Source organism: Balaenoptera musculus, chromosome 1 (genome assembly GCF_009873245.2).
Source record: "Balaenoptera musculus isolate JJ_BM4_2016_0621 chromosome 1, mBalMus1.pri.v3, whole genome shotgun sequence".
Lineage (NCBI taxonomy): Eukaryota > Metazoa > Chordata > Mammalia > Artiodactyla > Balaenopteridae > Balaenoptera > Balaenoptera musculus.
This window is the reverse complement of record NC_045785.1, coordinates 25,616,078-25,639,491: the sequence shown is the minus strand read 5'-3', so window position 1 is coordinate 25,639,491 and position 23,414 is coordinate 25,616,078. Positions and strand designations below refer to the sequence as shown.

At 47.8% G+C, this 23,414-nt stretch overlaps 1 protein-coding gene across 6 annotated transcripts; it reads left to right on the top strand.

Moving 5' to 3' along the window:
- The first annotated feature begins 343 nt into the window (after nucleotides 1–343).
- Nucleotides 344–23,120, top strand: BSDC1 (BSD domain containing 1). Of its 6 annotated transcripts, none has more exons than XM_036854528.1 (11): nucleotides 344–381; nucleotides 647–707; nucleotides 6,114–6,230; nucleotides 8,595–8,762; nucleotides 10,127–10,181; nucleotides 12,121–12,236; nucleotides 12,658–12,726; nucleotides 12,896–12,974; nucleotides 13,925–14,404; nucleotides 19,988–20,091; nucleotides 21,580–23,120. In XM_036854528.1, exons 1-11 carry the CDS (start codon nucleotides 371–373, stop codon nucleotides 21,610–21,612), a joined length of 1,293 nt encoding a protein of 430 aa, XP_036710423.1. In that variant the 5' UTR covers nucleotides 344–370; the 3' UTR covers nucleotides 21,613–23,120. The 6 variants fall into 6 exon arrangements, 5 of the variants coding, with proteins under 5 accessions (XP_036710423.1, XP_036710415.1, XP_036710436.1 ...); XR_005020211.1 differs by having other exon boundaries at nucleotides 358–381; nucleotides 19,903–20,091; nucleotides 21,580–23,010; XM_036854520.1 differs by having other exon boundaries at nucleotides 358–381; nucleotides 21,842–23,010.
- Nucleotides 23,121–23,414: the final 294 nt, after the last annotated feature.

Sequence of the window (23,414 nt, the reverse complement as noted above, 5' to 3'; positions counted from 1 at the left end):
ACTCCCAGCAATCCGAGCCCCCAGTCGCAGGGCTGATCTTGACCCAAAGCGGCCACCATATCGGATGTCAGGGGATACCGAGAGAGGTTCGAAGTTGGTGGGGGTGGGGCTAACACTTGGGGTGGGGCCTGAAGACAGTACTGGGTGAGGATTGGACCGAGCGTTCAGGAGCCGAGTTTCAAGTCCGAACTCTGGACCGAGACTGGACCTAGTTTAAGGAGGCGGAGCCTAATGAGGGAACGGGGTGGAGATTGGGCTGAGGGCGGTGTCGGCGCGAGGATTGGGCCGCGCGCTCGGGGGCGGTGCTTGAGGGGCGGTGCCGTGTCGGAAGTCAAAGGTCAGTAAATAGTGGTGATGTCATGCGGGCAAGATGGCGGAAGGGTGAGCCAGTCATCCAGTTCTCGGGCGTTGGGCCCTGAATTCTCCCAGGGCTGGGGTGCTGGGCCAGGGTCCCCGCGGGGAACAGGAGGCTAGCGCGGGCCTGGACGGAGCTGAAAGGACGGGGTGGAGTCTCAGCATGAGGGGGTGGGGAAGCGGCCTGCGAAGTCTCGGCCCGCGGGCCACATCTAAGGAGGAAACTGAGACCCGATCCTTGCGCGGGCGAGAGTCGCGCTGGGGGGCCGCCAGATGTGTCTGTCTTCCACAGGGAGGACGTGGGATGGTGGCGGAGCTGGCTGCAGCAGAGCTACCAGGCAGTCAAAGAGAAGGTAAGCCGGGCCGGCGCCCTTCCTCCGGCAAGGCCCCGCGCCGCCTCACTGCAGCCTGGTCCGAGCCGTCCCGCCGGACCCGTGTGGGCGCCGGGCCTCAGGGATGAGGCCGACTTGGGCCCTACGGGTAGACAGACCCCAACTTAGACCAGTGTGACTCTAGCTACAGTGAAATAAATACGGTCTTAAAGGCTGCAGCGACCCTGTGGTAGGAATCCGTGGGAAGGAGCGGTTTATGTCCGCTTGGGAAATTCACAACTTCGTAGAAGAGAGAACATTTGATCTCGGCCTTGAAGAAAAAGGATTCTAGCGATAGAAACTTTCTCCTCTAGTCATTTAAATATTAGAGTATATGCCACAGCCAGCACTGTCTGACTCTGTGGTCCTGAGGATACCGACGTTAGCCAAGCAGGTGCAATCCTGGACCTCCCAAAACTCACAGTCTAGTGGGGAAACAGCAGTCCCTGTGGGACGAGTGAGGCTTGGCTCTGCCAGTGGGCAATGCCATTGTGTGTTGCTGTTTCAGTCCATGCTACTTTGTCAAAACCAACCCAACTGAATTCTGGAAAAAGTTAATTACTGTTTAGCTCAAGCAGCTGGGTTGAGTCCTGCTTCAGGGCAGACTCCAAGAGGCTTCTGGCTTCAGTTAAATCAATCCTCTACTCTGGGAGCATTTGTAGTGTAGCATCACTACAGCCCAGCAAAATCTGAGAATGACCTGAGCTGTTTATGTTGTTGATGAAGACTCAGAGAATTTCAAACTGAGGTTTAATAGAAGAGACCCCAAAGGAGCTTGCTTTTCGTTGAGCAGTCTACTGGAAGGAGAGTCTGACGTTCATTTAGCAAATGTTGTGTGAGGGCCTCCTATGTGTTACCTTTAACGTTGGTCTTACCATAACTCACGAAAAATAGGTAGTTGATTAGCCTTCCATCTTTGTTCTCTCATTTGAAGCAAGGGGAATGGGTGTTGTTTCTGCCTTTGACAGTTCCCTGTTTGGAAAGAGAAGACTTAAATTGCCTACTCTTATATGAACCTAGGCAAGATATTTAACCTCTCAAAGCCTCAGTTCCTCATCTGTAAAGTGGGAATACTAATAATACCTACCTGCTAGGATTGTTGTGAGGATTAAATGATAATATATGTAAAGCACTAAGAACAATATCTAGCATACAGTAAGTACTAAATAAGTACTTTTTTTTTTTAATATTTATTTATTTATTTATTTTTGGCTGTGTTGGGTCTTCGTTTCTGTGCGAGGGCTTTCTCTAGTTGCGGCAAGTGGGGACCACTCTTCATCGCGGTGCACGGGCCTCTCATTATCGCGGCCTCTCTTATTGCGGAGCACAGGCTCCAGACGCGCAGGCTCAGTAGTTGTGGCTCACGGGCCGAGTTGCTCCGCGGCATGTGGGATCTTCCCAGACCAGGGCTCGAACCCGTGTCCCATGCATTGGCAGGCAGGTTCTCAACCACTGCGCCACCAGGGAAGCCCTAAGTACTTATTTTTATTATTAAGTATTGAGAGCCACAGGGAAACCTCTTAAATACCTGCAGTCCATTTTTCCTTCCATTTTGTTCTTGGTCTTTCAGTACTTTCCTGGCCTTGCTTCCTTCCCTCCCTATGCTGGCTCTGTCTGGACCACTCAATTCCCAGCACCCCCAATTCTCTTGCACCCCATAGCGTATATTGCCCCAGAAAATACAGCCCTTGGTGCTGTGATCTGCCTCCCTCTGCCCCTTCATTCCTCTGGGTGTGTGTGTGTGTGTTTGCTTGCCCATGGACACTAGTAGGGAAAGTCACGATGCTCTTTGGCCCACCGCAGATTCCCCAAACTCTCTGGGCTTGGGCCCCTCACCCTCCACCCCTGCCCCAGCAACTTTTTTCAATCTCATATTTGCTTCTCCCCTTGCCTTCAGAAACTTTCCCCAAAGCTAACTCTTCCTCAAGTCCCCTGTCCAACCACTTCCTCTTTTACTTCCAGGAGACAAGCTCACCTCCTACTTTTTTTTTTTTAATTTTATTTATTTATTTATTTATTTATGGCTGTGTTGGGTCTTCGCTTCCGTGCGAGGGCTTTCTCTAGTTGAGGCAAGTGGGGGCCGCTCTTCATTGCGGTGCGCAGGCCTCTCACTATCGCGGCCTCTCTTGTTGCGGAGCACAGGCTCCAGAGGCGCAGGCTCAGTAATTGTGGCTCACGGTCCCAGTTGCTCCGCGGCATGCGGGATCCTCCCAGACCAGGGCTCAAACCCGTGTCCCCTGCATTGGCAGGCAGACCCTCAACCACTGCGCCACCAGGGAAGCCCTCACCTCCTACTTTTTAAAATTTGAAGTCAACAACATGATCTCTCTTAACTCCCTCCCCACCCCTGAAGCCACTACACATAGACTTATCTATATAAACACTCAGCTTCACCTACCACTTGCCAAATCCAGTGGTGTTTTTCAGGTCTTATCTTTCTGGACCTTTCTGCTGCATTAGACACTAGTGATCACTCTCTCTTTCCTGAAACTCTACTCCCTTGGCTTTTGTGGCATGATTCTCTCTCAGTTCTCCACATAACTTCTCCAGGCTTTCCTTTCCTGTTTCACGAATTCCTCTTCCTCTGCCTGCCCCTTAAAGGTGGTGTTTGAGGAACCTTATCCTCACACATTGCTCTGTTCACTCAACAAACTCTTTCATTTTAGGAAGACTCCTAATCCTTTTCTGTGAGATTTAGTATTTGAGAAGAGCTCCGGCTGGCCGGGTGTCCCAGATATCCCACAGTCACTGCAGATACTACATACCAAAATCATTGTCACCGTCTTCTCTATAAACCCGCTCCCCCTTCAGCATTTTCTTCCTCAGCTGGCAGCACTGCAACCACGCAGTCACCTAGTTTAGTTGCCAGTAGCTCTTCCCGACTCTTTCTTGTCCTGAGTCAAAACATCTATTTAATCACCAAATCCACCTTTTTTGCCTAGTATTTCTTGAACCAGTCCCATCTTCTCATCCTGACCAGCACTGTCCTTGTTCATTTTCTTCTATTTCCTTTCCTGGGCTATTGCAACAGCCTCCTGACTGGTCTTCCTCCATTTCTGATCTTGTCATTCTTGGACCTATAGTCCATGCCAGTCTCTGGAGTGACCTGTCAAAAACGCAAGTCTCATCATGTCCCACCTGCTTCAGACTTTGGTGGTTCCCCGTCACCAGCAGGGCTGACCAGGCCCTCCAAGGTTGCCGTCTCAAGCTTTATCCCTCACCACTTCTGCGTTACCCTTTATTTTCATTAGGACTGAAGTGCTTGTAGGCCTCAGTAAACCCCAGGCCTCACCACGCCCAGGCTTCCTTATGACTCCTGCTCATTCTTTAAGGCTCAGTCCAGGCCTGTCAACAAGTCTTTCCAACCTCCCCACAATACACCGGTCACTGCTCTGCCCTTGCACATCAGCACTGTTACGTGAGCATTTTCCCCAGTAGACTGTGACCTGGAGGGCTGGCACCATATCTGTTCATATTGGTCCCCTCAGAGCTCACAGTCTTGTGAGGGAGACAACCATTCATCAAATAATCATGTAAATGGTTATATAATTAAAATTGCCCTGGTACGTACCAGTCTAACAAGCACACATTTTTTGAGTGCCTACTTTATGCCAGGCTCTATGTCAGACACTGGGAGAGCATCAGTGAACAAAAAACAAAGGTTCTATGTTTACAGAGCTCACAGTTTATCCAGGAGGATAGACACGAACAGGTAATCATAAATCTAAAGGACAGTAAATGTTAAAGAAGAGAACGTGCAGGTGCCCATGAGCAGGGGAGCCAACCTACATCTGAAGAAAGTGACATGTAAACATAGCCAGGTGAGAGGGTTTGTTCATTGTGTTTGTTCGCTTGTTTTGAAGAGTTAGAACTATGTGTCAAGGAGAGGGAATGATGTGTTCAGATACCCTGAGTTAGGGAAGATGGTAGAACATTTGGGAAACTTTTTGAGGAAGGCCAGCTGGAGCTCAGTGAGGGGCATCGTGGGAGGGGAAGAGAGTCTGCCAGAGGTGGGATTATATGGGCCTTGTAAGTGAAGGTAAAGATTTTATACTTGCCATAGGATACCGTGTAATCACTGAAGAATGTAAAGCAGGGGCATCGTGGTCTGCTCTGACTTACAAAGCTCCCACTGGTGTCAGGAGGAGAAGGTAATAGAGGTATCTGATGCAACCTGGGAAAGGAGTCCGGTTGAAAGAGCAGGTTGGCCTGGACTAAGGTGGTGGCGGTGTGGATGGAGAGAGAATTAATAAATGACTCTTCCACTCCAATTAAGGAGTCCTGAATCTGAAATGGAGGCATTCCCACTCGCAGGGAAGCCTCTGGCTGATAGGTGAGACTGTCCCATTCAGAGACTTCCCAGGATGATGAAAACTAGGCATGCTCTTCTGCAAAGAAAAAATTACCAGAACATTCAAAAACATGCTTTTAAAATGCAGGTGATTATCCCTGTGTAAAATGAAAGGGCTTGAAGGGGTGAGCACAGTGATAGTCCAGGAACGTGTCTTAGAGTGGGTGAGGATGAAGCAAGACAAGGTAAGGCTTAGACAAGAGCTGAGGGCCTGCAGTCTCACACTGGGTTTGAGTGCAGAGTGAGAGTCAGACCGGTCCGACAAGCAAGTATCAATTCTGCCCAAAGGAGCTCTATGGATGAACAGAACCTTGGGGAATGGTGGAACTAAGGCGGCCTAGGAGAGAATCCGATCCAGTATTTCTTTTCACACCCCCTTTGTTGAATGTAAAAAAATCACACACCTTTTTCACTGGTGTTGTCAAAAATTGCTCATAAAAGCTTTCTAAACTATTGCTGTTACCAGTACAACATACTTATAAAACCTTTCACACAAATAATTTCACCTACTGTTTCATGTTTCAACTGAATTTCCCTGTAACAAAAAAAGTAAAAATAGAAAACACTTTCCTTTGATTAAAAAAAAAACACACACACACACCTTCTCTTCGTGTTTGAAATTGGAAACAAAGGTCATGACTTACAGCATAGCAGAGTGATGCATCAAAGTCTGTTTTGTTTTCAGACTGCGTGTGCCCCCTTCCCCATTCTGCTCATGAGAACTACTGATCTCTTCCACCTCCCTCATTTCCCAGGAGAAAACCGAGGGCTAGATGAGAGTTCCTCCTGGCCACATAACTTATAAGTGTCTGGGCTGAGCTCAGTCCCTGTTCTCAGAGCAGCAGGAAGTTCCTCTGTGCTCTCTGCTGTTGGGTAATCCCAGGTCATGGAATTGGGACAAGTAAGCATTGTTTCTGAGCCCAGGCTTCCCATGTCACTGAGTTTTCCATGTTTCTGTCTGATACTAAAGCACAGGGAATAGGAACAAAGGGTGGTGGCACCAGCTGGCTCTGTCATTCCTCTCTGTCTTCCCTTAGTCCTCCGAAGCCTTGGAGTTCATGAAGCGGGACCTGACAGAGTTCACCCAGGTGGTGCAGCACGACACAGCCTGCACCATTGCAGCCACTGCCAGCGTGGTCAAGGAGAAGCTGGCTGTGAGTACCACCTACACCCTCCAAGTGACTTTCCCCCATAGCCTGACCTGCCTGGGACCCTGGTGGGAGCTCCCAACCTTTCTACCGTTAAGTGATTGTTTTTTCCCATAGGCTCCCATTTTGAAAATTATGTCTGTCAAGCAAACAAGCTACATATGTTAAGTAATAATAAGCTTTCCCACTTCTGTATTGTTTTAGCAGATCAGCAAAGTCATTCATTGTAGACAATTTAGAAAATACAGATAAATAAAAGAAAAAGAAAGACCTAGAGATACCCATAAGTCCCTCTCCCAGAGATTAACTACTGTTAATACTTGAGGAGTATATCCCTTATGTATACTTTCTTTTTCAAAACTGGGATCAAATGAACACCATGTTTCATAACCTAGTTTTTGACTTAATCATTGCAAACCTCGTTCTACAGAATCATAAAAATGGCATGGTATTCTGTTATGTGGATTTTACCAGTTCCTAGTTTCCTATTTGTTTTTTCCAGTATTGTAAACAGAGTTACAGTGAACATGCTGATTGCTTAATCTTTCTGCTTAATATTTTTTTCCTAATAAGGTATTGGAAAGGATATAGGGTGAATATAGTTGTTTTAGACCTTTTAATATCTACTGTAAAACTGTCCTCCAGAAAGGTTTTGCCAGCTTATATTCTTACTGGCCCTGGTTTTATCAATCAGAGATGTATAGTGGAATTCTCTTGTGAGATAGGAGTTAGATTCTAAAGTCAGCATGAAACTTGAAAATTGTATATGGTCAAAGATATCCCTGCAAACCTCAAATTTCCAATGAAATATAGTATACTGGTTTTATATTACAGTTTCTCCTTTAGTATTGGAACAGATTTCAGTTTCTTTGATCACCAGCTGAATCAGTTGCCTTGTAATTAGAGGCCATGTTATGAAAAACATGTTATGGAGTTTTTATAGCCAAGCTTCTTTTGTTGAATCTTGTAAAATACTTGTTGAATCTTGTAAAATACTGTCTGCCTGCTAACCACAGCTACTGATGAGCGTGAATAACAAGTAGTAATCGAGCTGAACTGCTGCAAGTCCAGCCAGTAGCAGAGATGCCACTTGTTTCTTTCATTTATTTACTCCTTTTCTCATTCAACAAATATGATTATATATCTGTGCCAACATGTGCCAGGCACCATTGATAGTCTCTAGGTTTAAAATACCTGGGCAGCCTAATCAGGAGTAAATGTGACACTTTTCTACAAGGTTTGCAGAGCCTGGTCCTGTCTCTCAGCCTCCCATCCCTTCTTAACTTATGTATGTATGTATGTATGTATTTATTTATTTATGGCTGCATTGGGTCTTCGTTGCTGCATGTGGGCTTCTCTAGTTGCAGCGAGTGGGGGCTACTCTTCGTTGCAGTGCATGGGCTTCTCATTGCAGTGGCTTCTCTTGTTGCAGAGCACGGGCTCTAGGCATGCGGGCTTCAGTAGTTGTGGCATGCGGGCTCAGTAGTTGTGGCTCATGGGCTTAGTTGCTCTGCAGCATGTGGGATCTTCCCAGACCAGGGCTTGAACCACTGTCCACTGCATTGGCAGGCAGATTCTTAACCACTGCGCCACCAGGGAAGTCCCATCCCATCCCTTCTTGCTCAAGGGCATTCTGACCAGTGTGGCTCAAGATTGGTGCCCCACTTGCCTCTTCTAGGAGGTCCATACATTGGCCCTCAGCTGGTCCCAGGTTTGCTTCTAGACAAGGCTGTCTGTTCTCATCCTACCCATATGTCCTCAACCTTTCATACAAAATACTTCCTGAGCAATGATGATGATGAGATTGTAATATTACAGTACTGCTAGTTATTAAATGTTTGCCATGTGCTGGGCATTGTACACACCTTATCGCTTTTAATCTCCACAGTATATTTATCTGCATTTTATAGATAAGGAAACAGACTCTGAGAGGGTTTAGGTCTCATAACCAACAAGTAGTAGAGCTGGGATTCAGATCCAAGACTGACCCCAAAGCTAGTACCGTTTCCATCACTCTACCCATAAGTCCTCTTCCCCACTGAATGTCTGTGGCATGGATCCTCCCCTGTCAATTTGTGATCAGCCTGGTCGACCTTGAAATTTTGTTGAAACAGCCAGTCAAGGAGCTCTGCTCTGACCTACACAGGCCTACTGTGGCCCTGTTCCACACCCCCATCTGGGGGATGGGGACTCTGGCTGCCCCTCTCTCCTTCTCCAACCCCAGAGATGGGGGTGAAAGGTCATGAGCATTTCCCTGGTCCCCACACACAGTACACTTTGACCCCTGATGCTTCATACCTCCATACCCTGTACCCCAGTTTGCAGCCTGCTCCTGGGCCACTTGCTTCCTCTGTTGGCTTCTCTCTGCAGACTGAAGGCTCCTCGGGAGCAACGGAAAAAATGAAGAAAGGGCTGTCTGACTTCCTAGGGGTGATCTCCGACACCTTTGCACCCTCACCAGACAAAACCATCGACTGCGATGTCATTACCCTGATGGGCACACCCTCTGGCACGGCTGAGCCCTATGATGGCACCAAGGTATTCACTAGCGGCACTGGGCTCTAGCTTCCAACCTGAGCTCACAAAGCAGTACATGTTCATAAAAAATAAATACATGTATATAATTAAATTGGAGAATACCAATAAGCAAGAAGATAATTGTTTCTAAACCCGTAATCCCATCACTCAAAGAGAACCACTGATTCTTCGTTGGTGTATAACCTTCCATTTCTTTTTGCTTGCAAACACTGGTAAAGATAGTTTGGGGTTTTGCTTTTTAATAGAAAAAGCACTTTATACATGCAATTTTGTAACCCACTTAAAAAAAATTTACAATTAACTATTAGCATCTTTCCTAATCACCATCATTTTTAATGTCTTTAAATTCTTGCAAGTGTATATAGCATAATTTATTCAGTCATTTCCTTAGTGCTGCACATTTGGATTCCTTTCAGCTTTCATCCATAATAAGGAATGCTCTGGACAGCATCTTAATGGGCATGATCTCCACACTTGTGTTATTTAAGACTAATTTCCAATAGGAATAAATGTACAGGGGGAGGATATCTTCAAAGCAATTAAATCAACAAGAATGGTAGTATATTTCTATTGCATTTTATCTTCTCACCATTATTCCTCATATTTTGTGGAGCGTTTTCTCCCAGATTCACAGTGTGGTGTCACAGCAGTTTGGCCTTCTTCATAGCATTTTACCACATTGAATTTCAATCCCAAACATGATTTTTCAAGCATGTTTTTCAACACTAGTATTAGCACCACCACTTAGTACACATTTAAGTGGATTGTGAAAAATTTTTAATTATAGGATTTTAAATTATAACAGTGAATCACCAAAATCGCTTGCTGAAGTTGTGATACAGCCAGCCCATGCTTCCTGCAATAATGAGGAAGGAAGGAGGGGCTTTCCGTTCACCAGCTAAAGTTTGCCGCTCCTGTGGCTCTAATGGGAACATAGATTGCAGTTTATTTGGCAGACTGGCTATGAAATTAAGAAATTCTTGATGAATTGTTTTAATTTGAGAGAGTTAAATATTTCAAAATTTGCCAGTAAATTTTGGACTTTATTAATATATTTGCACTAACATTTTTCATATCTCACATAATTCAAAACCATTTTATACATATAATTTTATAGCCTGCTTACCCTTTATTTTCTTAGTTTCCAGGGGTGGAATACTGGGTGAAAGACCATTTTTCTAGGAGCCCCAGTTTTGGACTCCTAGCCCAGTGCTCCACTCCATAGCCCACAGTGTTAATTGCCAGGTGCCCTGTGGGTATGGTAGCCAACAGGGGAGAAGCTGGGTTGTGGTTGATTGGCAGAGAGGGGTTGCTTTCTATCCCCATCACCCCAGAATTTCTGTTCTTTTCTCTTGTTTTTTTAGGCTCGCCTTTATAGCCTGCAGTCAGACCCAGCAACCTACTGCAATGAACCAGATGGTGAGGGGGTAGCGACGAGGGGGCAGGCTTGCTGGGCAGGGAGACCAAGCGGGTCTGGATTGCGCACCCTGTTTGTCTCTGGTAGCAGTGGCCAGGCACCCCCTGTGTAGAGGGACCAGAGTGGGGCTAGTTTGACCCTTAGATCTGGTGGGATGGGTTGATGGTCCCCCTTCCTCCCTGAACCCAGACTGTCTTCATCCCCTTCTACAGAGGCTTTGCTCCTCTCGTCCCTCATCCTCAGCTTAGGCTCCCTCCCAGCCCTGCTGCCCTGCCTGCCTTCCTTTTGGCCCGTTTGCTAAGCTCCTGCTGTGCAGCAAGCCCCAGGCTGGGAACCAGACACCAGAAATGAGTTGAACCCTCAATCAACCCTGTCCAGACCTCCAGGAACCTGCTGTTAGGAGACAGAAACAGGGAATGAAGCAAAGATACTAAAGATAGAGTGACTTGACTGCTTCCACAGAAAGAGGGGAGCAGTGGGATCCCAGAAGATGGCATGTAACCCAGCCTGGGAAACCTAGGATGTGACACCTGAATTGAGGTTTTACCGATGAATTAGAAGTAAACTAATTTTACTTTTAGAAGTGGGGGAAGGGTGTTCAAGCAGGACAACAGGAATTTGAAGTTCTCGAAAAACCTAGGCATTTGGGAAGGCCAGACAAAGGGCGCATGTGAGGAAATGAGGGCAGTGAGAGCTGCCAGGGGCACCAGACTGGAAAGGCTTTGGGTACCAGACTAAGCAGTTGGAATTTTGTCCTAAAAGGCTCAAGATAGTGGTTCTTAACCTTTTTTTAAGTCACAAAGGCCTTTAAAAATCTGTTGAAAATAACAAGCCCTCTCTCAACAGAATTTTATATGCATATGGGAATTCTTTAACCCTTTGAAGCCCATCTTTGGACCATAGCCTAAAATGCCCTCCTGTAGAGAACTGTTGAAGCATTTTGAGACCTGATGTGATCAGATTTTGCATTTTATAAAAGAGCCTTCAAGCAGTGTTTTGTAGGATGAAATAGAGAGGGAGAGATGGAAGATGGGAAGACCAGTTACGAGGCTTGGTAGGAATCCTCATGTCAGAGGTAAAGCCGGAACCAGGGAAGGGGCGGGTGGAATGAAGAGGAAGGTATGCATGTATAAGAGACGCTGAGGAAGTGGAATCCAGAGTGACTCCATAAGGAAGGAGTCTGGGAGGGCCTCCAGCTCTCCAGTGGATAACTGGGTGAGACAGGTGGGGGAGGGAAGAAGATGAGCACACGTTGTATTTGCAGCATATGTGTAGGTGGATGTGTCCAGGCACCTGGACCTCTGGATCTGGAGCCCAGAAAGGTAGCCTGTGCTCCAAAGACACATGGAGGAATTGTCAGTGGGAGGAAGAGGTTGAAACTCGTGGTTTAGTGGAGGTTATCTTGGGAGAAAATGGAAAACAAGAAGAGATAAGGAAAGGAAAAAGAGGAGCCCACTGAAGACTCAGATGGAACAACGAGAGAAGTGGGAGGAAGTACACAAAAGAGTGAGAAGCCAGGAGAGAAGAGGGCTTCAAGAGGAAGGTAGTGGCTCCCAGGGCAGAAACTGTAGGATGGTCACATGAGGGAGGACGGAGAATCTGCTATTGGATTTGGCAACATAGGGTCACTGGTGGTAACCTGAGAGTAGCTGTTTCAGAGAGGAGAGGATTCAGTAGCCAAGTGCAGTGGGATAAAAAGCAAGCAGGCATGGGAGAGAATGGAGACTGCAGCCCCTCCCAGTGATCACTTAGGGGCCATGCCCTGATATCAGGCCTACCCACCCCTTCACCCTGCCTGACCCCCCACCTTGGGCCATATGGCTTTGGAAAAACCTTAAGCTTTCCTCTTTGTCCATGTCCAGGCTTAGGTGTGATTTCTCTAGGCCCAGTGTTCTTTCTCCAGACCCACGGAACTGACCATCAGTGTCTGTCCCTCTGCAGGGCCCCCGGAGTTGTTTGACACCTGGCTTTCCCAGTTCTGCTTGGAGGAGAAGAAGGGGGAGATCTCAGAGCTCCTTGTAGGCAGCCCCTCCATCCGGGCCCTCTACACCAAGATGGTGAGGGCACAGCTGGCAGGACCTCAACCAACTCCCGGCCTGAGGTGTGGGGAGGTGGGAGGGACATGTCCAGAGTCACTGTGGAGTCCTCTGGCCTAGAGAGCAGCAGGAGGCCCTGTGGAGCCAAACCAGCCAGCTCCTGAGCCAAGAATCCACGTGGGGGAAACTGATTTGCCAGGCTTCTGGCAATCACGGTGAGAAATGGATGGGCCAGCAAAGCCTGATGGGAGTTCTTTTCTTCCTCTCTGGCCAAGCTGGGCCAGGAAGGCGGGTCTGGGGGGTGGAAGTGCTCTAAGAATCACTACTCAGCCACTTGTCCCATCTGATATCCAGAGTGGCTGGGAGCTGGCTGATGAGGCCGGGGACATAGACCCCACACACCCACTCCCAAAGTCTCATCTCCACTGTCCCCTCCCTCCAGGTGCCTGCAGCTGTTTCCCATTCAGAATTCTGGCATCGGTATTTCTATAAAGTCCATCAACTAGAGCAGGTATGCTGGCCTAACCAGGGAAGGTACTCCACTCAGCCATGGGGGAAGGGGGCTGGATTTTGTTGAGGGAATAAGGGGACAGAGGGTGCCAAGAGTTCTGCGGTCAGGACCAGAGTCTGGGGAAGAGGGTTCCCTGACTGCTTCTGGCCATCTACTCCCCCACATTCAGGAGCAGGCCCGGAGGGATGCCCTGAAGCAGCGTGCAGAACAGAGCATCTCTGAAGAGCCTGGCTGGGAGGAGGAAGAAGGTAAGAGGTATTGAGAGGTGATGAGAAAGTACCAAGTCCTGCCTGTGGGGGACTGTCTGGGCCATTCTCTCTGAAGCCTGGAGGGACATGGCACCCCAGGGAAGAGGAGGGAATGAATATGGTGTTTGCACATGCCAGGATACGCTGAGCTAACAAGGGGTTGTTTACCAAGGCTGGTGGATCCCAGGTTTAGGTACAGAAATCGCATATGTCAGTTGAAGCAGATTTCCCTGCCAGCCCATGGACCAGTATTTCAGAGTAGGGGATGCTTATTGAAATTCCAGATTCCCTTCTTCCACTTCTAAATAAGACTCTATGGACATGTGGCCAAACTTGTATTTTTAACAAGCTCCACTGGTAATGTTAATGGCCAGCCAGACCTGGGAACTGCTGGCCTAGGGACGGAGCTGAGCTCCCTCTACCTGGTAGCTCAGCTTAGGACAGTGTGTGGGAGCCAGCTGCATGGTGTGTTAACACAGTTACTAAGTGCTTATATTATATGCCCAACCTGTACTATAAGCTTTACATGTATGGTCCTTACCACAACTTCATTATCCCTCTTTTGCAAATGAGGCAGGTAGGTTAAAGAAGAGTTAAGTGGCTCGCCCAAGATCATGCACCTGGGATATAGCAGAGCCCAACATGAACCTCAAACTGACTGATTTTAAAGCCTTGGCTTTCTAAGCTATAATATTATCTTGGGCTGCACTGCTAGAAGCTGACTGCCCACCAGGCACGTGCTGTGCCTCAAGGGTGGGAGAGACTTTGACCAACAGGGATTATCTGCAGAAGAACTGTGATGGAGAGGGAGGTGAGGAAACTGGCACCCATTAGTTTTGGTTAGAGCAAACTTTGGTGGGAACCTGAGGTCTGTTTTCAGAGAGCTCCAAGGTTGTTTTGGGGCTAACCAGGGTACATCACTCTCTTTCCCTACCTTTCTCTCTTGACAGAGGAGCTTGTGGGCATTTCACCCACATCTCCAAAAGAGGCCAAGTTTCCTGTGGCCAAAACTCCCACATCCCTTGAAGGAGGACCTGGCCCCCAGAGCCCCTGTGCAGAGAGTCTGGTGACCCCGGTTGAGGCTCCAACAGAGGTGACTCCATCGGAGAGCAGTGAGAGCATCTCCCTCGTGACACAGATTGCCAAACCTACCCCTGCATCTGAGGCACCAGTGCTGCCCAAGGACCTGTCCCAAAAGCTTCTAGAGGCATCTTTGGAGGAACAGCACCTGGCTGTGGATGTGGGCGAGACTGGACCCCCACCCCTAGCTCAGTCCAAGCCCCACACCCCTGCTGGCCGCCCCAGCGGTCCAGAGCCCCGGCCTCCAGCCAGAGTAGAGACTCTCAGGGAGGAGGTACTCACAGACTTACGGGTGTTTGAGCTGAATTCAGACAGCGGGAAGTCTACACCCTCCAACAATGGAAAAAAAGGTAAGCCAAGGCCAAAGCCCAGGGAGCGTGTGCGGGCAGGGCAGGTGAGAGTTGCCACCTCACAAGGCAGACTTGTCTCCTTGTCCCATGTGAGGATCCTAGGAGCAGATGGCCTTCATTTGTGCTACTGATGATGATGATGATGACAGCTACTATAGGTTGAGTATTTAGTATACTCTATTCCATCAATTCCAAGATGCATTTATTCTCTGAAATTAGGATGCATCTTACAATTGTTGGGGTTTTAGATTCAACAAAATAAGGTTTATGTCAAATCATGTGTTAAGGATGTAATATTGCATTTAATTTCTCAGTTACCAGGGGAGCATGTTAATTTCCAGTTTACAACTCACAACTCCATATAACTGTCCTCATTTTACAGATGAAGAAAGTGAGCCTCAGAGATGTTAAGTAACTTGCTCAAATTCACACGGCCAGGAAGTAGCAAGCCCAGATTCAGACCCAGCTCTGTCTGACCTGAAACCCATGCCCTTAACTACCACACTGTGTCAGTTTCTATCCTTTTGAACAGTTCAACTTTGGGGTGGGAACTCCTGTACTCCTGTAACATTGATTGCTGTCAAGGGTCTTCTTCCATGGATGACCTCAGGAAAGTCAGTTAGCTTCCCTAGGCCTGTGTTAATTGTTATTATTATAAAATATATAAACAAAACTTACATGTACAGTTTAAAGAAGAATAAAATGAATACTCATGAACTTGCAGTGACCCAGCTTAAGTAATAAAGCTTTAGTTTCTTATCTGCATAATGAAATTTTAGACTGTAGACACTTTGACTTTATGTCAAGGGGAGACCTCTCTCTAACTCCTGCAATTAAAGGACAGTGATGGCTCTGGTGTCAGCTTGTTTTGCCACATCCAAAATACCTCTCCAGAGATAGCCAGTTGTCAGCAAGACTTCCCCTCAGCTCCTTACACACAGGCATCCTGTCTGCCAACACTCAGCACCAGTTGGCCACAAAGCTTGCCCAGCAGGTGAGCACTGGCCTACTGGCAGTGAGGGGCTGGCTTACTGCAGTGGATGGGAAACAGGCTGATTTCCAGTTTCCAACACAGTGTTTTCCTTCTGACTCTGATTCAGTGAGGTCATCCATTGAGCTCCTACCTACTCTTTATAAGACACTGAGGAGGGCGGGGTAAAGGCTGCAGTCTATGATGAGCCACGAAGCAGTATGAGACAGGCTTGGTACAGGAGTTCAGAGAAAGAAGGAACCTCCGCGCATCAGCAGGTGTTTCACCAAGGAGACAGGCATTGTATAGGAGAGTTGGAGAGTTTGGGGCAGGTGCGCGGGGAGCGGTAGTCCAGGCTGAGAGGGCCTACAAAGTCCCCCACATGTCAGATCGTGTGTTAAGGACATGGGGACATGGGGCACATTGAAGGGGGTGACCAAAGCCCACGTTTCTGTATTGTTCCCAGGAGAGGGAGGAACAAGAACTTAAAATCTTAAGCCGAATTCAGAAAGTTGGACTTGGTGCCACAAAGCAACAGGGCATGCTGCTCATATGCCCAACCTGTAGTAAAAGCTTTACATGTAGAGGCTAAGGGCTCAGGCTCTGGAGTTCAGACAGTTCTGGGTTCAAATCCCAACTTTTCTCATGAGCCATGTGACTTCAGAAAAGCTACTGATCTTCTCTAAGCCTCCGTTTTCTCCTCTGTAAGTTGGGGGTAATTATTTCCTGATAGGTCCTCAGTTAGGGAAGAAATTTGGGTAGAGCCCTGCTTTGGGGAGATGATGAAGATAATAAGAGGTACCGTTCTCTGAGCACTTTCTGTATGTCTGTATAGCTCTGTGCTAAGCACTTGATATGCATATCACTCAATCTTCACAAAAATCCTGAGATCTGTGAGATTTTCCTTTTTTTTTTTTTTTTTTTGTTACTGGTAGGAAACTGAGATCAATCACCCATCCAGTAGGTATTTAGAAAAGTGTGACATTGCCTTTAGGAGAGTGAAGAGTAGGTGATGGACCCAATAGGTGGTGTGGGGTTGCTGGGTGGATGGTACGAAGGGTCCATTTGAGATAACGGTCGTGAATTTTAAGAGACACCAGTCAGCACAGTTGTACTTTTGTCCAGCCACATTCAGTTGCTCAGGTGCAGGCACAGAGCAGATGGGGAGTTGGACTTAATCAGGGTTCAAGCTTACCCAGGTGAACTCAGAAAGACAAGAGTCCAAGTGTATGCAAGAAGCGATCAGAATGATGGTTCATGGAATCTGAGCTGGGTAAGGGAGGGAATAACAGTGAAACAGTTGGAAGGTTAAAGAATTATTGTTTCCATTGGGAATTGGGCTGTTGGAGAGCGTGATGAGAAAAAATGAATGGTGGGTAGAGACTGGAAGAAATGAGATTATGGGGAAGATGCAGCATGAGCTCTTAACAGTGCGCTATACTGCCTCTAATGCACTGGGGGATTCGCAAAAGGAGGACCTGGGGATTCAGTGCAGAAGACCCACCAGAAGTAGTTGTAGTCACTTAGTGGGGGGAAGCTGGGGTCTTAGACTAGGGTGGGACAGTGGGGACAGAGTAAAGGGAGGAAGAATCTTAAAAGAGGCTTGGAGGCAGAGTGACTCCTTCTCCCTCTTGTGTCCAGATGACATGAGGGAGGCTTGGTCTCTGGATACAGCAGTCTCTGGAGGTGGCCCAGCCACAGGGACCTCTAAGGTCCCAGGGTGATGCCTGTCATTGCAGAGCTGCTTCCCACCTGTATTTTGTGCCGAGATCCATTTGAGCAAGGAGACTAGACTTACCCTGCTCAGGCTCCCTCAGCAGGGAGCAGAGAGGGGAGATGAGGGCAGGCCCTGTGGCCTGCGGACTGGAAGGAGCTCTGGGCTTAAAGCGCCACTTCACAACTGACTGACCTGGGAGTGGCTTTTGCTTCCATTTCTTCTCTGGAGAAGCAAAGAGCCAATTAAACAGAATAAAATGAGCTGTGAGTGACAGCACCACGAGGTTAATAATCACCTGAAAACTCCCCTTTCTTACAAACAAAAGAAAACAGTAGAACTTCATCATGAAATCTTAAATTGTTGTTGCATAGATCAGTTCTCTGCCACGTGCACAGTGTAAAGGAGAGCTTAGTACTCTCATTGTGTGACAGGACAGGATGGTGGGAGGAGGCAGGTGGCAGAGAAAGCCCAGATTCACATCTCTGCCACTCAAAGCCTTTGTTTCCTCACCTGTAAATTGGGACTGTTAATACATATCCCAGAGGGTGGGTGTAAAGTGCTCCAAAAATGTTAGCTGATGCTTTCTTTTTTACCCCGAAGGGTCTGCCCTAGCATTTAAGCCTGAAGAGGAGAGTTTCAAATCCCTGGAGGGCAACCTGGGGTTAGGAAAAGCTGTCATGACCACAGACAGCCACAGCTCTGGAGGGAGAAATCAGCCGGGAGTCCAGCTTCTAACCCACAGGAAGCCTGCACTGACAGGGAGCCAGACGCAAGCCACCAAGAGTGTCCTGAAAGCACAGGGAGCCTTAGATGTGGAGTCAGAAGAACTGGGTCTTGGTTGCACATCTGCCCCTGACTGGCTGTGGGACCATGTGCAAAATTACTTAACTCTGGGACCAGGCCTTTAACAGCTCCATTTGTTAAATATCCACCGTGTATATATGTTAGGCACTTTACATGATACTGCTAATTTTAACACTGTTGTATCTCAACTGCAGGCCAAGGTCTATACAGAATCATCTAGGTACCTGTTTATAATGCAGAATTCTGGGTCACCACCTACACCTGCTGAATCTGAATGAGGGGGATGGGAAAGCAGGAATCTGCGTTCTAATAAGCTCCTCCAGTGGTTCTTTGCAAAGAGGGTGGTTTTATCCTTACTTTATAAATAAACTGAAGCCCAGAATAACTTGCCCAAGACTACACAATAGATAAAAGAGTTAGGGTTCCACCCAGGTTTGCTTGGCTCCAGAGACCCTGCTGTTACCACACCACTTATGGCTAGCTGGGTGACTAGAGAACAGTGCAAGAACCCTAATAAGGAACGCGGAGGCCAGGCTTGGGGAGGTCTCAGAGCCTGGGTGCATGGTGAGGAAGAAGCTGGACAGGAAGAAACAAGGTATTTACAGGTGGTGTCATTGGGGGATCAGAGCTTACTCTTTTTAAAGGTGCTTTTTAAAAAAATGATTACAAAGTAATATGTGTTCATTTAAAAAAATATATTACCCCATGACCTCATCACCTAGTGATAACTATTGTTAGTATTCTTGTGGGTATTTTGCTTATTCTCTCTGTATGTGTGCATGCATCTGTGAGCGTATTTTTTTTTAATGGAATCATACTGCATATACTCTTTTTTACAGGAACGATTTTTGTAGTTTTCTTCTTACTAATAACTTTCACATGTACATTTTTTTTATATTGCCGGTAAGAAAGCATACCCAAATATGAATGTTTGGAGCAGTTGTCAAACCTTAGCAGGCATCAGAATTACCTAGAACAGGGAGGAGTAAATGTTTTCTGCACAGAGCCAGGTCACAAATATTTTAGGCTTTTGGGGACATACAGTTTCTGTCCCAACTCTGTCGTTTCAGCATGAAAGCAGTCATAGACAATATGTCAACAAGTGGCCATGGCTGTGTTCCAAAATTTTATTTCGAAAGCAGACAGTAGGCTGGATTTGGTCCACAGGCCCTAGTTTGCCAACCCCTGATTTAGAGAAAGAGTCCACGAATATTTACTGAGTACAAACTATTTGTTCTAGTCACTTGGAATACATAAGAAAACAGAAGATCCCCGTCCTCGGGAGCTCACATTCCAGCTCCTCTACTATTAGACAATGAGCATAGTGAATCTGATTATGTAATACACTAGAAAGTGGTAAATACAATAGAAAAAAGAACAACCAGAGCAGAGTGAGGGGTCAGGGTGCAACTGAAAATAGGACAGTCGGGGTAGGCCACATTTAGGTGGTGAGATTTGAGTAAAGGTGTGAAGGAAGCGAGCGAGTTGGCCTGTGGGTATCTGAGGAAGAGTTCCAGGTACAGGGAACAGTCCTTGCAAAGGCCCTAGGTGGGAATGTGCCTGGTGTGTTTCAGGAGTAGCAGGATCAGTGTAGGTAGAATGGAGTGATTGAGGAGGAAGAGGTTCATTGTTTATTTCTTCCGGAAGATTTCCATGGCCCCTAGGGAGCTTCTGGACCACAGTACTTCTCCACTATTCAGTAACTTGCTTTTTCTCACTTAATAGTTTAAGACTATTTTGCCATGTATATAAATGTTCTATAGCCTAACCTTTAAAAGCCACATAATGTTCCATCATATGACTATACCGTTTATTTTTGTAATTCCCTATCAGTGAACTTTCAGGTAGTTTTTTAAGTTTTCATCACTGTAACAGCACTACAGTGAACATCCTTTTGGTTAAATTTTTTTACTGAATCCAGGATTTTTCCTTAAAATAGATTCCTAAAAGTGGGATCACTGAGCCAGAGAAAACAGAATGTAAAGACCTTTGGTGTGTATTTGTCAGGCCTTTCTAAAGAGTTCCATCACCCCCAGCTACAGCCTCTTCACATCCCCCTTCCTGTCTCTCACACTATGGGTCATGGTTCCAGGCTCAAGCACAGACATCAGTGAGGACTGGGAGAAGGACTTTGACTTGGACATGACTGAAGAAGAAGTGCAGATGGCACTTTCCAAAGTGGATGCTTCCGGTGAGGTGAGTGGGCCTGGTTGGCCACAGGGAGGCAAGTGCAATGATTCCAGGTCTGAGGACTCTCCCTGCCAAGCCCGACTGTCCCCTCAAGGTGGATCCCGCTCCTGTCTGAGGTGGCAGGCTGCGGGAAGGAAGCTAGGGCCTCCCACTCAGGCCCTGAACAGTAGTCCATTAGCAGGGTCCGCTTCCCCTCAATTCCAGGGGGATGGATGGGGGAGTTCTTGACATTAGCTCCTATCAGAATCACCTGAGGATCTACTAAAAAATACAGATGCCAAACCCTGCCCCAGACCTTTTGACTCATGGTCGCCAGGTGTGGGACCTGAGCAGATTTCTGGCCTTGGAGACAAAAGACAATGTGATCACTTAACCTGAGCCTCTGTTTCCCCATCTAAAATATGGCACTGATCATTATAATCTCATGCTGTGGTAGATGATGCATGTGCACACCTTAGGCATAGTGCCTGGGGACATGGGCGCACTAATAGACGTTCCTGAAACCACCACAAAACAGTTATAAGCTCAGAGGCCTATTCTTATTCTTCACTTCCTCTCAGAATCAAGGATGGTCGTTTTGAATGAGGGGCTGGGCAAAAATCTCTCATAGCTAATAAGGGACAGGACGGAGGCTCCAGCCCACACATCTGATTCAAGTCAGTGTTATATCCACTGTCACACAAGAACCCCATGATTCCTTCCAACATGTAGCTCAGGAACCTGCTATAAAGAGGTGAACAGAGTAGAGAGAATGGGAAGGGCCTTGTTTTTCATGCTGAGAGACTGAAGCCTGGAGGGAGATAGTGACCTACACAAGAGTATTTTACACCTGTGACCTCACTATACCCGGGGTAGAGAAGGCCCATGGCACCTCTTATGCCACGTGGCCTTCATGGCTTTGGTGTCTTTGCAGCCCTCTTTAAAACCCGACATACGATATACCTGAACAAAATCATTCTATAACCCATCATATCAGGGGATCTGCTGACAGCAGGCCAAGAGAGGGTTGCCTGGGGAGACTTCAGCTGGGAATTAGGGTGCTGGAGCCCCTAGTGAAGGCCCTGCGAGCACCTGTAGTCCAGTGCCACGCTTGCTTCTGATCACAGCACCACTGTAAAGTTCCCTGCCTCTCAGGGCCATGTTCTTACCTGCTCCGCAGGAGACAAGTTCTCCTTCAGGGATTGACTGACAGGCTTCTTGTAGGCAGGGCATCCCCTTGTGGTGTCCAGTGTTGGTTGGTAGAAGCATTTCCTTTGAGTCTGGAACCATCAGAGCAGCAGGCCCACCGCTTGGGCAGAGAGCAGCTCTGCTCCCCAGACATTCCTTGAAGCGAGTGGTTCGCTCTGAGAGGAGGCCGGGTATGGCCCGGGAGAGTTGGGGCTGGGGCTGCGGGGAGGGCTATCCCAAAATGGAGGCAGCCGGGGAGCTTGGGTCTCAGCTTGACTCAGAGGAGTAATACGTGTTTGTGCTCTCCATTATCCCCTCCCTTTGCAGCTGGAAGATGTAGAGTGGGAGGACTGGGAATGAGGGGAGCCAGAGCAAGCCGCTCCCCTACCCACAGCACTTCCCACCTCCCTCGCTCGTCTCCGCCCGGCCCTGGAAGACACTGACTAAGAATGTCCCCCAAATGGCCTCTGTCAGCCAGAGCTCTAGGCAGATTCTGGGTTGTTCTTTGTTGGCCCTTTGGGCCTCTGCTCACATCTGGGAAGGGGCTTGCTAAATCCAAACCAGGAACTCTGACTTGTGCCAACCATAGGATGACCCGACGGGGAGGAAACCTACCCCCCTCACCAGAAGAGCCTACACTTCTCTGCTGAACACCCACTGTTCCTGGGGACTCTTGCTGGGAAGTCCCAACGGATAGCCCTAGCCCATCTGCCTGTGTAGGCAGAGGCCAAGCTACCAGTCTCTTGGAGGACGCCGAGACAACACACTCTGTCACCCATAAGCAGGCAAAGAAGGCCATGCCACCTGCCCTTGGCTAGACAGGGATGGTGAACACATTTTGGTTCCTATCCCAGCAGGTAAGAGGCATTCATTTCTGGGAAACTTGCCTCTCTTAGGAATCTCCCGCTCCCAGGCATCTTCCATTCCTGGAAAGGTTCCTTGTGGTTCAGAATCTAGAGACCAAACTCCCTTTTACCCAGTCCAGGCTGGTATGTCCCCAACGCCTTTCCCAAGGCTTCTTCATGTCACATGCACCCGAGTCCTTAGCCCAGCTGTGCCACCTGCAAGAGTCTGCTCTTGCTCTTCTTCCCCTCCCCAAGAAGGGAGGGGGCCACTTCAGGCCCTTCTGTGTGTTACCTGGCGGGATACCTTGTCCAACCAGCTACCCACCTCGACTCCCCTGTAGCTTAGGACACAAGCCAGCTACCAGCGGTACAGAGCAGTGATCAAAGCTGAGTACTTACAACTCTGGTAAGCCCATCTTCTCCACCTCAACCCTTCTGCGTCTTGGAAGGGATATGCTGGGGGTGAGCTTCTTGAGACTGTCATCAGGTTTCTGCAAAAGCTCTTCTTCCTGAAGGCAGATCAAATCCTTGTGGCTCTCACCCTCCACTCTGGTAAAAGCTGCACCTCTCTTGGGGGAATGAGGGGCTGCAGGAATCCCTGGAGACCCTGGTGCTTCACGATGCTGCTCTGGTGATTCTTGTACATAATCTGGTGTGTTCACCAATGATTTAAAGTGATTGTGGTCAGGGACGCCAAGAGAGTGGTGGTCACTTCCACTTCAAACCTTCGATGAGGGGGTGGGATGGAGAGAATGCTGAATCTTTTTTTGATGGGATGGGGTTTTTCTCTTTGTAATTATTTCTTTAGTTTAATTAACCTTTTGGTTGTTTGTGCAATATTATATATTTTAAATTATAATGTATCTCCCCAGAGTATTTTGTAGCCGGGAAAAGAAAAAAGGAAAAAAAAAAAGAAGACTCTAACAGCTGTTAGTTTTGTAATTAAAAAAGAAAGAAAAAAGAACTTTGTCCTGAACCTTTTCCAGACTTGCCGTTAACAGCTATTAAAGAGATTCAACAGAAGCTGGAAGGTGTCTGGGGCTCTGTTCTTGTACCCTGCGGCAGCTGCCCCAGAGCCAGGGCAGGAAGCACACTGTGCGCAGGGTGGCTTCCTGCTTGGAGCCTGGGGGTTAGGATGGGAGGTAGCCTGGGTTCTGAGGAAGTCCCTTGTCCTCATCCCAGGCTCACCTTGGCCTTTGGGGTGAGAAAGGGACAGGGCCCCCAACAGGCCTGTCACCAAGACAAGGAGTCAAGAGGCCGTTACTGCATTCCCAACGCTTCTGCTTTTATTTGGAAAGGAAGTTGCAACAACAGTGG